The 13,146-nt window shown below is 51.0% G+C and overlaps 5 protein-coding genes across 5 annotated transcripts; 4 read left to right on the top strand and 1 right to left on the bottom strand.

The window, feature by feature from the left end:
- The first annotated feature begins 2,363 nt into the window (after positions 1-2,363).
- On the top strand, positions 2,364-4,299 carry QC762_700880 (uncharacterized protein). The gene is made up of 2 exons (XM_062892950.1): positions 2,364-3,118; positions 3,181-4,299. The coding sequence occupies exons 1-2, from the start codon at positions 2,638-2,640 to the stop codon at positions 4,158-4,160; spliced, it is 1,461 nt and encodes a 486-aa protein (XP_062739960.1). The 5' UTR covers positions 2,364-2,637; the 3' UTR covers positions 4,161-4,299.
- Positions 4,300-5,378: 1,079 nt separating this feature from the next.
- On the top strand, positions 5,379-5,944 carry QC762_700885 (uncharacterized protein; the record flags this gene model as incomplete). The annotated part of the gene is made up of 3 exons (XM_062892951.1): positions 5,379-5,406; positions 5,433-5,518; positions 5,636-5,944. 3 exons carry the CDS (start codon positions 5,379-5,381, stop codon positions 5,942-5,944), a joined length of 423 nt encoding a protein of 140 aa, XP_062739959.1.
- A 458-nt stretch (positions 5,945-6,402) lies between these two features.
- QC762_700890 (uncharacterized protein) lies at positions 6,403-8,277 on the top strand (the record flags this gene model as incomplete). The annotated part of the gene is made up of 4 exons (XM_062892952.1): positions 6,403-7,452; positions 7,511-7,893; positions 7,948-8,103; positions 8,160-8,277. The coding sequence occupies exons 1-4, from the start codon at positions 6,598-6,600 to the stop codon at positions 8,275-8,277; spliced, it is 1,512 nt and encodes a 503-aa protein (XP_062739958.1). The 5' UTR covers positions 6,403-6,597.
- A 421-nt stretch (positions 8,278-8,698) lies between these two features.
- Positions 8,699-10,517, top strand: RHOBTB1 (Rho-related BTB domain-containing protein 1; the record flags this gene model as incomplete). Its single annotated transcript, XM_062892953.1, has 2 exons — positions 8,699-10,012; positions 10,073-10,517. 2 exons carry the CDS (start codon positions 8,699-8,701, stop codon positions 10,190-10,192), a joined length of 1,434 nt encoding a protein of 477 aa, XP_062739957.1. The 3' UTR covers positions 10,193-10,517.
- QC762_700910 (uncharacterized protein) lies at positions 10,401-12,819 on the bottom strand. The gene is made up of 6 exons (XM_062892954.1): positions 12,162-12,819; positions 11,834-12,105; positions 11,674-11,783; positions 11,488-11,548; positions 10,822-11,430; positions 10,401-10,761 (listed from the first exon to the last, which is right to left on the bottom strand). Exons 1-6 carry the CDS (start codon positions 12,295-12,297, stop codon positions 10,498-10,500), a joined length of 1,452 nt encoding a protein of 483 aa, XP_062739956.1. The 5' UTR covers positions 12,298-12,819; the 3' UTR covers positions 10,401-10,497.
- Positions 12,820-13,146: the final 327 nt, after the last annotated feature.

Below are 13,146 nucleotides of genomic sequence, written 5' to 3'. Positions count from 1 at the left end.
CTTCGATCGGTACATCATCTTCGGGAATGTGGGGGGCCGCGTTCACGCGAGGTCTTGTCACGATCATGAGCATCAGTGATAGACGTAAGTCAATCTGGAAAAAGTCCACTCCGGGCATGGCAATGTGTAGTCCGCCCAGGGATTCTAGAACGCATACATGACGTGCTATAGCAAATGTCCCAATCGGCTCTGCTCCTAGAACGGCTGATCCCAGGGCAAGTGAGGAGAGGCTGTCCTAAGCGAGAGGGGACAAGAGGCGGCAATTGCTGGATGCGTTAAAGGTCTATGATATTATCAGAATATCGTGATATGACGATTATTACACGCACAAACGCCTGTTTCTCAGCCGATTGGTGCGAGTAGGTTGAGGCAATGATCGACAATTAAAAACAAAGTTGATTGTGCAGGTTTGCTGGGTCGTGTCACACGGATTCGAAAATGAGAGAGGTGTACACCTTTTTCCCTCGACAAAGTCGACCTTTCCCCATCCAACACAAGCAGTTGTCACACACCACAACGGAATGCTCCCCCTCGCTTCTCACTAGCCTCGGAGGATATCTAGGTAGTGTGCGTGACAGCGGTTCGTTAACTGCCGAACGATCGCGATGTGGAGTGGTAACATTGTGACGCTTGGTGACATCAAAGGGGGGCCATCCAACGCTCGAACGCCTTCGACCAGGACGCTGGGAAGCCTGGGAATCTGGGGAGACATTGTGCCGTTTCCTGTAGCTCGCGGATAAGCGCATGCGGCTAAACAGACCGCCTAATGATATAGTAGTGTCGGATGGCAACATTGCCATATTACCCATCTCATCACGTCTTGGATCAACAGTCTTCCAACAGGAGGGCTATATGCCGCCCGCAGAGCCGGACGTACGCAATGCTTGACGGCTCCATAGTGAACAATCCTCGTCCCGGCGGAGTTGGTAGTCGTGGGTCATCAGTTCCTGGAACCAAATGTCTTGGCGAAATGGTAGAACCACCAATCGGCTTTTCTCAGGGGAAGTAAACAATCAAGGCCCGTTTTCCTATTCTGCTAGAAGCCGACCACGGCGCATTCCTTCTCCAGCTGAGTTACTCCCCCATCCTTACCAGACGCTGGCATCACTAAGGGGACATGTTGGTGGCAGTATTGAAGAATTGATTACACTGTCTTTGCCGGCCACATCCCGTTTCCCGATGACCAGAAGACCGTTGATTGTTCATCCACAGGTGTGATAAAGAGATGAACCGCAAAAATTTCCGTAGATACGATAGGACGCGTCATCAAATTGACCCGAAACGGTCGATCGTGTTTGCAGTACCATCCCATCCGTCAGCCGCGCTGTAAACAAATGGCGCGGCTCCAAGACACTTGGCAGATGCTTCATTTCTTCCACATCAATCTTTCATCTACAAGAGTCTTTATAGAACCGCCCAAAGCATTCCCATAGCCGTAACAATTTGCAATGGCCCGCGGAACACGCAAGCACTCTATGGCTGCCAAAATTATGACGACTGTCCCTGGGCATTTCTCAGAAACGATCAAGCACTGTGCATCTCTCAAACATAACAGACTGCAGTATCGGAGGATAACTAGCTCAAACCCACTCGAAAGGCAGCTGATAGGCCTTGAAAGCACCAAATAGCTCTATTACCTTCCTACGGTATTCCAAGAGAGAATGGTGACACACCGTCACAGTCGGCGTATAACGGCGTAAAGCCACCTCATATGTGTATCTTGCGGTTGATGAAACCTTGAAGAGGGGAACGTACTGATCACTGTACAAGAGACAGTCTTAGTGGAGGAAATAGACGAGTGTACATGCCTAGGTAGCCTCATCAAACAAGGCCAAGGTTAAAGTTGGGGTAGGAGGTTCCGCCGTTAGTGATGGCTTTTGTTTTCGTCTCTTGACGATGACTTTGGAAGAAATGTCCTCCTCTCCCAACTGCTCAACATCACCTACATATGCTATATACCTTTGCATTGATTTCAGGGTTCATGATATTCGCAGTCGCGCATTGTCCAAATGTAAGCGGTCATAAATAGTCACTGTGAAGAAACAGGTAGGTAATCAGTGCCAACAAGAAGTAATTCTTCTTTCTTTAATCATAGCCCTCATCCCCAGAAAAGTATTCCGCTCACATCACTGTCTTGAGCAAGGCGTTCCCCTATCATGTGATTTTGATCACTGCATCTATCAGTGAAGATGCTGAAAATTCCGAATCATTCCCGCATACCGATGATAACTCGGGATCCGATCTGAGACGTTTCCAAGCTGGAAGTGCTGATAAGGTTGCTTGGGTTGATAAGAAAGCTGGGTCGCCTTATCAAGGTTTGATGCGGGGTTGGTGATACCGCACCTTTCTGCACCCACCTTCCATCCAATGGAAACCATGGTCATCGGACTTTTATGCCCTTCTCAGTTGACAAGTCCCTGGCCTGTCGTTGGTGGCCGGTATCTGCCCCTCATGAGGCGCAACTGCATCGGATCGGAACATCGGGCTGTCAACGACGGCGACCACTTCATGTTGACGTTGGTCGGGATGCGGGGGCTGGAGGTTGGACAAACGGCGTACCTAAGCTACAAAAACCGTCTGGAACCTCCTTGCTGGTAACGCCGTGCAACATCAAGCATCGTGGAAAGGTTGGCCAGAATGGCGCCAAATACTATTCTTTCTTTGTCAGCCACGGACCTTCCTGTCTGGATTGTTGTCGTCGGAGCGGCTGTTGCTGGCATTGTGCTGCTTGTAGCCTCCGTCAGACATGCCTTAAAGAGGACGACGGCATCACCGCCACACGTGTTCATACTCACCTTCCCTCCTTCGCGACGACACATTCTCAGCAGCTTTTCCCAGTTTGAAAAGTTTTCCGTTGCTGATCAAGCCGAGATCTCACCACAAGTCCTGCAGAACCGAGCCTTGACCACTACCAGGAAACCTGATTTCTCTGTTGACAACTTTTACACCCCAACCGGCTTCTCAACCCAAGAAGTCCGCTCTTTGGTCGGCCGTTTTCCTGACTATGCGAGCTTGAGTGGAGTGCCACACCCGAGCCCAGTTTCGCCATCATGGGACATCAAGAGGGCAATCTTCAGGCCGTTTAGACCGTTCAGGTGGAATTATACACAGAACATGGGTCAGTTCCATGCCTGAATTTCCATGACTTGTCCCCCCAATCTCACTGTTTCTACTGCACAGCACTCATGAAATACAACCCCGATTTTTGGATCGAGTTGGAACAGAACTACCTTCCCACCATGGCCGCCCGGCAACAGCTGTTTGCTAAGCACCCCGACCGGATCTTCTTCCACGGCCCCGGGGCCGACCTCGCCTGCCGTGAACTGATGGAGATGCTCATCCAATTCCTCTGCCGCCGATACCCTTGCCACTTTCACCTCTCCAACGACAACACACTCTTCCATAATCTCCTTCTCGAGACTGTCACCGACTTGACATCTACCCCACCACTGAAAGTCATCTTCCAGAACATCCCCGAAGACTACGCCATCATGCTCCGCAACGAGGAAGATGGTCTATATTACCTCCGCGCGGCTAGCGTGTGCAGCAGCGTAGGGTGGCATATAGCCCAACACAAAGACCAGCCAATGAAGAAGATTCACACCCATGTGCCCGACGCCGATAAGATGCAGTTCTCCCTTGATCGGTGGTTTGCCAAATTACCAACAGATAAGCCAGTGATGAGAGCCTCATGGAGCATCGAGGACTGGCAAGCCATGTTTTCCTCGCCTGGCGTGGGAACGTTTCAAGGCGAGAACGAAAAGAAGTGGAGTCGGAGTGCTTTTGCGGATCGACCGGCGGAGCTGACGGTCAAGGAGCTGAAGCTGAGGTGTGATGCCCAGACGCTGAGGAGGTTGCCGGTGAGCGGGGCGGTGGTGTTCAACTTCAAGGCTATATTCACTCCGCTGGAGGAGCTGAGGGACGAGCCGTTTGTGCCAGCGCTACTTCACAAGGTGTTGAGCGAAGGGAAGGAGAATTTGATTGACTACAAGTCAGATAGGAACGTCAAGAATGTGGCACTGGAAGCCTTGAAGGGGTGGGCTGATGAGCAGGTCAAGGAGGGAGTCGTGCCGGGAGATTGGGATGTGAGCACGCTGGAACAAAGTCCATTTTACCCTGGTTGGGAGGAGAAATGGAAGAGAAAGCAGGGGATTTTGTAACCAAACTATAGATTAAGTATGAAATTTGCTGTTCAGCCGCCAAATTTGGTAGGGCAGGAACGCTATTTTCGGGTATCTAAATAGTGCGGAGCGATTGGTCGTAGCCAAGTACTCGGTACCTTACCCCCCTCCAAAGCCACTGAAAAGGATACTAGTCGAAGGCGCTTTCAGACAATCTTGGTTCAGTGCAGCTAAACAGTTGTGACGAACCCCTATCCAGAACCTCTGAAAGGGATACTGGTCAAAGGCACTTCTGAACAATCCTGGTTCGGTACAGCTAAACAGTGTACAACAAATAGCTTGTCTCTGTTACGGCGGTTGCACCGTGACCGTCATTGATCCACTGATGGAGCTTGGCACGTGCAGAGCACGGGCCAATGCGACTAGAAAGATTTTGCATCTCGCTGCCGCGAGACCTGTTTGTAGCTCTTTGAGCTACGTCTTGACAATAGAGCCTGCCCGTACCAGACGGAATAGAGCCCAAACCGTAGCTTAGCTGAATACTACTGTCATTAACCTGTCAACATGTGCTACCCGTGCAGTCTCGATCACAAAAGTCTAAATACCAACGATTGTAACTTATAACTATTACATACTGCGGAACTATCTATCTACACCAGCCAGTTCCTCCGTATACATAGACCTTAATCCTCCAGTGTCACAGGTAAGCCAACGGGCAGGACGGATCGTGTGCGGGGCACGACACGCACAGCCAATCGTTAGTAGAACCAATCAGGACGGGAGTAGCCTCATCTGTAGGATCATTGCCAAGGGTCAATAATCCAGGAAACCACTAGGTCTATATATACGGAGGAACTGGCTAAATCATCATACACCAACTTACACCTATTTTAAAAAAAAATGAAAAAGTAGGCCTCATAATAATCTTTTAAGTCTATCAGTCATCTTTTAAGACCCATGAACTATCTCTTGAGGTATTGTTCCGTGCCAGTTATTTTGTCCTGCAACGGCCAAAGGTGGAGTCATCCGGCCAACTGCCTCCTGAAACCGGATGGCGGCCCGGATCGCGCCCAACCCAACATTCTGCAACCACCCCTCAACCACCAGCCCTATCTATTGACCAGTCCTAATCATTTCACTAATACAGTTATGCATAACTTGGCTGGTGTGTAGCTGATCGACCTTGGCCGGGGACGCGTCAACCCGGTGGTGAAGAGATGAAAAGTATACCCCGTTCAAAAATATCGACGGCCGCCCATGTTTGGACCAAGGAAACAAATTGTGGGTGAGTTGTTTCTGGTCACACAATAGACCATTTGGGCGGCGAGATTCAAGGCCATGGGCAACTTGGAATCAATGCAGCACTTTTGACTTGGAAACCGATGAAATATAAGACGGTGGGTTGCAAAGGTCCTTTCGGTTCATTGTAGGAATTAACAATCACTCAACACAAAAGCTCTTTACAACTATCACCACAAACCTATGATCTTATCCATCGCCCTATCAAAATGAAGTACACCCTTTCTCTTGTTAGTCTCCTTGGCCTCTTTGCCACCCTCACCACAGCCCAGGATAGCCCCGACAAAGGTGTAACGGCGACCCCAACCAATACCGGCTTCCAAGCCAGCGTCAGCGGCGGTGTCAGCTTCGACATCAACGGCAAGAACAAGACCTTTGGCTTCAATGAGGTCTTTGGAGACGACGATTCCGATTCTGATGACGAGGATGACCAGTCAAAGTCGGGGGCAAGCGAGATGATTGTGAGGAGTAGCGGACTCCTCGTTGCCGGTGTGATAGTTGGGGCCGGTGCCATTATTCTCTAAGTTCAGTGTGATAGGCACACGTCCCTGCACGGGGTGGACAAGGGGGCAGCAGCACAATATCGCCAATGTATTTATTGCATCACCAAAACACCAACTCACTTTACTTACGGTCAGGTTCTGGTTCCTTCCACTGGTTTGTCTTTTGGCGTTCCTACCTAGTGTCATTCAGTACTTTTTCTCTTATGGATTTAAGAGTTTCAATACCTCAAGATTTTACCTACCTTGCCTACCTTATCTAGACTGAGAACTGAGACCTCGCCTGAATCATGACACCCCTTTCTAAAATCGTGCCGTGGTACAGCGATGGCAGTACGACATGAACACCGCCCCCAACAAGCCACCCGGGCAGTGTTCCAATCGGAGCCGCCAGATGCTCGCCGGTGGGGGCAAAAACCTCCGTGATTCATTAGTTCGGGACTGTCGTGTACTGTTCCGCTGTTTATTGATCGATAGTCCGTCTTCTCAGCTCTGTTTCACTGCGGGGTTGTCCACAGCTGCATCTCTCGTCCAGTGTATGTGATCCGATACACGTAGTCTCGGAGCTTGATAATACTCTTCCGATGTCGTGCAATGGTTATTTAACAGTTCGCCCGTCTGCGTACGTGTTCGTTGACGATGGCTGAAGCTTTGTATTCCATCTCAAACCCGCCAAAATGTGGTCGTCCTCGCTCGCAATTCTAGCCTTCGTGCTGCTCTCTTCTTTCACCGTGGCAGCCTACACTGCCATCCCATCGGACATCCTCTCCGAACTAACACCCAGGCTCTCACCGACTGCCAAGATCTTGCTGCCTTCGTCGTCTCTTTGGCCGAGCGCATCAAAGCGTTGGAATGAACTCTCCCGCCCGAGCTATTCCGCCATCATCCAAGTCGCCGAGGAACGCGACATCGCCGAATCGGTAAAGTACGCCAACCAGCACCAAATCCCCTTCTTTGCCTTCTCCCAAACCCACGGTTCGGATTATGGCCTGGGACGTTTCCACGGTATTGGCATCTCCCTATCGTCCCTCAATCGCAAGATCGACCTCGATAAGTCGGGCAGATGGGCGACGATCGGAGGGGGGATGAAGTCAAAAGATGTTCTTGACTACCTTTGGAAGAGGGGCAAACAGACTGGCACTGGTGGCTGTGGATGCGTCGGTGCGGTCAGCCCTGCGCTCGGCGGAGGCCATAACTGGTTTCAAGGCCAGTATGGCCTGATGGCCGATCAGGTGCTGGAGTTGAGGGTCGTCCTTGCGGATGGGGAGGTGGTGGTTGTGAATGACAAAAAACACAAAGAGCTGTTCTGGGGGATGAGGGGCGCTGGTCACAACTTTGGCATTGTGAGTGAAATGAAGTACAGGGTTTATGATGTCAAGGAGCCGAAATGGAGCATCGAGACTTTTACGTTCAAGAGTGAGAGGTTGGAGGAGATATACAAGTACGCAAACAAGAAGCTTGATGGGAAGGGGGATCCGAGGTTGCTGATGTGGGGGACTTGGTTCTTTAACCCGGCCGTGGACGCAGAGAAGGTAATTGGGCTTCCCAGCGAGTGCAGAAAGCTGGCTTGATGCTGACAGACAAAAATAGCCGATAGTGCAGTTCCAGTGGATCTACAACGGCCCTTTTTCCGAGCTCAAAAAGCTTTCCAAGGACACTCACGACCTCAAGCCGGACGCATACTCCTCTGCGGAAGTTGATTACCCCGAGCTAAGCCCGAGCTTGGGATACGCGGCTGACCAGTATGCATGCCAAACCGACGGACAAGGAAACCGTCTGTTGAGAGGGATAGATGTGGACCAGTATGATGTGAAATCCCTGCGGAAGTGGTATGATGCGTTCGCCGCCACACTCATGACAGAGCCCGCCTTTCAAACCAGCTTCTGTATCCTGGAGGGATACTCGACGCAAGCTGTCCAGGCTGTTCCTGACAAGAGCACGGCATTTGCTCTTCGAGGGGAGAGATTGCTTTTGTATGTCCCACAACGACCAGATAGAGCTGTTCGCCAATGCTGACCTTGGAATAGTGCACCGGCGATATTCTGGCAAAAGGGCAATGCCACCCTTGACGAAAAGGCCAAGAAATGGTCCCGAGAGATGTACTTGGCGGCATCCGGCTCGAGCAAAAAGAAGACTTACGTCAACTATGCCCATGGTGATGAGCCTGTTCAGGCTCTTTACGGGTATGTTTTTCTCCTTGACCGGTCAAGCATGTAGCACGCTAACGGTCCTAATGCAGATATGAGCCTTGGAGGCTGAAGAAGCTCAAGCAACTCAAGCAAAAGTACGATCCTTTTGGACACTTTGCATTTTTTAATCCTGTGAGTCCTATCGGGAAAAGGCATGGTGATATATAAGCGCAGTGGAAGGACATGATGTGTCGTAGGTAAGAAAGCTGGGACTGCTGGTGAGGATAAGGGTACCTACTGAAAGATATAATGAGGCCTTCAAAGACAGTTGTTACGCCTTGGAAAGATAGTTACGAGATCTTAAAAGATACCTAACATCCTTTTGTAGGAGTCGAGGAAGGTTCAATTTTGTCAGCATATGAATTACCCATAAAACAGGGTTAGGGTAGACCGTCGATAGCTTCCCCGCAGCAGCAACAGGTGCATACTACGTTGGGATGCTGTGCCTCCCTGCACTGCCCGGCTTCTTTGGCCCCCAAGAATCTGTCACTGTCAAGTCCGAGTTGACCCAGGAGAGGACAAAACGTTGCGGGCCCTGCGCTCCATCCTTCATTTGCAGAATCTCCGTTTGACTAACATTCCACCAACAATGGCCGAAACGGCCGGCCTCGCTATTGGTGTGATAGGGCTGGCAGGCCTATTCACAACATGCGCCGGGTGTTATCAGTTGGTTCGGCGGGGAGCTCGATTGGAAAGGGACTTTAAGCTGCTCGAGACGAAATTCGACAACCAAGAGCTACGATTACTCTCTTGGGGCAAGGCTTGTGGCTTATCGGAGATGGGCATGGAGCAGTACGACAAACGACTCGATGATCCCGTGCTACGATCAAGAGTAACAGCCACTCTGGAGTGTATCAAGGACCTATTCCAGGATGAGTCGCTTCTCAGAAATCGATATGGGCTGGTGCCACCAAAGCAGCGTGGTAGCAATCGTGCACCAGCCCTACAATTGTTGGGTTCAAGCTCCCTGGGTACAAGACACCCTTTTTTCTTCTGGAAGAAACAACAAAGAGCCTCCCGACTTTGGAATACCGCTTCGTGGGCTATTTCGGACAGGGAACATTTTGCACAACTGATCCAGCATCTTAAAGATTTGAACGACGATCTTGAAGCCATGACTCGCTGCTTCGGAGATATCGCTCTCAAACAACGCCATATCGTTGAGGTTGAGATATCCGAAGTTGACGATCTAGATACACTGGAAGAGATTGCTCTTGCCTCAAAAAACGACGAAGATCTCATCTCTGATACCGTCAGTCTGCGTCTCAACTCAATCCGCTCCGCTAGCATCCGGAAAGGACACGACGTCGAGACTTCTGTGTCAACCATCGACGAAACTTTGACCTTCAACCAAGATCGGGCTTTCCAACCCGCCTCTCCACTCAAAGAGCCCCCGATTCGCACGAGGTTCAAGTGTGTGGTTGTAGGGGACCGAAATGCGGGAAAAACACGCCTTCTCAGCGCTTTCGCATATAACAGACTTCCAGGACCATACAGCCCAACAGTCTTTGATAGCTGCATCATCGGCTGCCAAATAGACGGAGTCGACCTTCAACTTGAGCTCAAAGACACGTCAGGACAGGAAGACTACGACAAACTGAGACCTTTCTCATACAACGGGGCTGACGTAGTTCTTTTGTGCTTCCGCGCCGAAAATCCTACCGCCGCTAAAGACGCGATCCTGGGAAAGTGGACATGGGAAATTAAAAGCTATTGTCCGGAGGTACCCCTTGTTTTGGTTGGACTGAAGAATCCAGATGAAGAAGCAGCCGCCGGTCCATTCCAAGAACCGCAAGACTCGGATGACTTCGTCCCTCTCTGCATTACAAAGGACATTGGAGCCACAAGCTACTTTTTTTGTGATCCAGAGACTGGATTTGGGGTGCGCGAACTACTAGAATTCGTAGGTGCTCATCTCATAGCAAAATTAACAATTTAGGTCAAAGAAACTGACCTGAAGCAGACGTTGCGAACCGCTGTTCAGTCTAGCCAACCGCCACCAGCAACACCGACTCGCGTTAAAAGGAGAAGTAGGGTCACGGAAATTGTAAAGGACTTTATGGGGCAGCAGAATGATGGATGAAAGTGTGCCGCGAACCACCACAGGGAACCGTGAAACAGGACGAGTTCGCAAACAGCTGGATGCGAAGCACCAAAGCGTGTCCTATCACTGACATTCGCAATATCCTACCAATGAGCCGAGAGGCAACTATGGAGGTGAATAAAAGGGGTTAGATAGCTACCAAACGCACATTTCATCACAACAGGGTATGACAACCGGAAAAGAACAAGGCGCCACAATATTTTACATTTTCCTTCCAGCATCTAGTGGTCTTCTCGACCACTGCAATTGAACAGTAATTACATTAGTACCTTGGGTACATTGCCTCAAATCTCAAATCCCCCCGCAAGATCCATGACCTTTTCGGGGTCATAGATGTCTCTAATCTCTCTCAGTCTCTCCGCATTAGCCTCGCCGTAGAGCTCCTCTGCCGTTGTCCCCGAGATCGCATAGTTTGGATACGAAGTGAAGGATTCTGAGTAGATACCCTCCTCAATAGCCACCTGCTTAAGCGTAGCAATCGACTGCTTCATCCGGTTATACCAATACTCATCGTGGGCAGCGCTGGCCCAGGAGAAGTAAAGATTCAGCTAATGACCGGTCAGTGTCAGGGTCACGGTTAGTGGCAAGGGGTTGATGCTATGACTTACAGGCAGAGGGGAGTCAGCGTGGGGGAAAGCGCTGTCGGTGGCATGTACACCGTACTGGGTGAAAGGTTCTATGTCGTATGACACTGTCGTGCCGGTCTTCAAGCCCTTGGTCAACCCAATCGAGTCCGTCTCATTCTTGATGGCGTCTAGGAACCTCGTGGTCAGTGTCGAAGTCGACACGCTGGCGAAGGTTCCCCGGAGGTTCAGCTTCAGCTCGGCGGGAAAGCTGGCGATGAAGTTGGTCCATTTGCGATTGGGGAGCGTCCCGCTAACCAGAAAAGGGATGCCATCGAAGAGGTCAAAAATTGGGGGCTTCTCAGGGCCATCGTAAAACATGAGAACAAGCGCCGTAGTGCCAAGGGCGCCACCCTCGAGAGTGGTGATGAGTCCCGCCTTGGGATCCGTGTTCTCCGTTTGAAAGAGACGCGTGGCGTTGAGAAGGGCTGGGACAGAGGTAGAGGGGTAGATGCGGAGCCCACCCCAGACTCGACCTTGGGGGTGAGTTCGGAAAATTGCGGAGGTCACAATACCAAAGCGATTCTTGCCGCCCTTGAGGGCAAAGAATAGGTCTTGATTGTAACTTGGGCTCGCCGTGGTGACTGTGCCGTTCTGTGCGGGATGTTAGAATAGGTAGGGTCGGACAAGGGGACAAGCATAGGTACTGACCGGAAGGACAATGTTGAAGAGCTCGACCGTATCACAGGTAAGCCCGAACTGATTCGTCTTCCTACCCAGGGGTTAAATACTGTTGTCCGAAAGGAGTTTCCTCATGCACGATGTTGATCATGTCAGGAAAAGAGCAATCGGCATCCCACACCCCAACGCAGGATACGCGTGACAGAAGAGACTCACCATGAATAACCACCTCCTAGAGTGAAGCCACCGATACCAGGTCCAATCACCCTCCCTCCTACGACGTTGAGTCCGTGTGGTTCAAGCTTGTCATAGACATCGGCCCAGGTCTGTCGCAATATCAGTAGGTGCCCATCTTGTTCTGGATTGTTGGACCTACCTGGCCGAACCCAATTTCCGCCGTCTTCTTGTCGGGAGAAAGGACTACCTGGTCCAGTAGTGATAGGGAAATGTGGACGCCTGTGGTGCTAGAGAAGCCTGGATTGGAGGCATGGCCCCCAGACTGGACGGCAAAAGGGGTCTTTGTGTCTCGGATGATCTGAAGAACTCTGGAGATATCTTGACTGGACCCAACGCGCACCACACAGGAAGGGTTTTGATCTGAGGATAGGAACCAATGTTGGGTCTCTTTCTGGTACGTGACAGCCTGGACTGCTCGCGAATGGTTAGTTGCAAAAGACCGAATCAGCTCTCTGCAGGTGTCTTACTTGGGAAGATCACATCACTCGCACTGGTGAGATTTCCGTTGATTTGTTCGCAAACTGATGTGTATGGGAAGACAGTGGCATCCACACAGCCGAGGCCGAAGGCGATGGCTCCGAGAATGGCCAGAACACGAACCATGGTATGGATTCTGCGGTTGATCGTTGCACAACAACACACACTGGACTGGCAGTCTGCAGCACCCCTCTAGCCATCCGAGACTGAAGGAGAACGGCTACTTTATGAAGATGGGCTCCCAGGAATTTGAAATGCCCGTCTCCTCACGTCACGCTGCATCTTTCAGTGTCTACTCCTCTCGCTACCTGCCTACCTAAGTTACCTAGTCGTCGTGGGGTCTGAGGGAAACTTGGATCGCCTATAGGGGAACGATGCCGGATGCTCGACCCAATGGTAGTCTGGGAGCGGGTGAGGGATCATGCCAGCGAGAACTATCACTATCAGGCACCAGACCAAATACAGAGTAATGCCTGTGACGATCCCACGGGAGCCCCACGCTAATACCAGGATTGCGCAGCATCTGACAGCTATCAAGATGGTCAAGATGCTTGGCGGTTGAGCTACTGCACTCCTGGACGGCCCGCGGCGACTCGCCTGCCACAAAATCGGTGCCAAAAATGGTGGGGGACCTTGCGAGAATCCACCTGCCAACCCGATAGCGGATGTTGATGGTGGCATGATGCGGGATGCGGCTTTGCTGATGATGAGAATCAGGAACCAGAATTTTCGAACACCGAGACGCTTGGCCATAAAGAGTGGCGATTTGCAGGATCTGCAGGCGGAAATGCCTGTCTCAGATGGTCTGCATGCCGACTCCCCATCAGCTAGCTTCAGCTCTACAGCTCTGAGCTGCATAAAACATGGCAAGCAACGCCCGAATACGACCCGCCTTACCATGGATTTCTATCTTCAGTTACGTCGGTCTACATGAACTGGAGTTGCAGGACCGAGTACGTCTTAGAAACGAAAACC

The sequence above is a fragment of the Podospora pseudocomata genome, chromosome 7 (assembly GCF_035222375.1).
Source record: "Podospora pseudocomata strain CBS 415.72m chromosome 7, whole genome shotgun sequence".
In the NCBI taxonomy this organism is placed as follows: Eukaryota; Fungi; Ascomycota; class Sordariomycetes; order Sordariales; family Podosporaceae; genus Podospora; species Podospora pseudocomata.
Note: the sequence above shows the minus strand (reverse complement) of the source record. Positions and strands in the feature narration are given on the sequence as shown.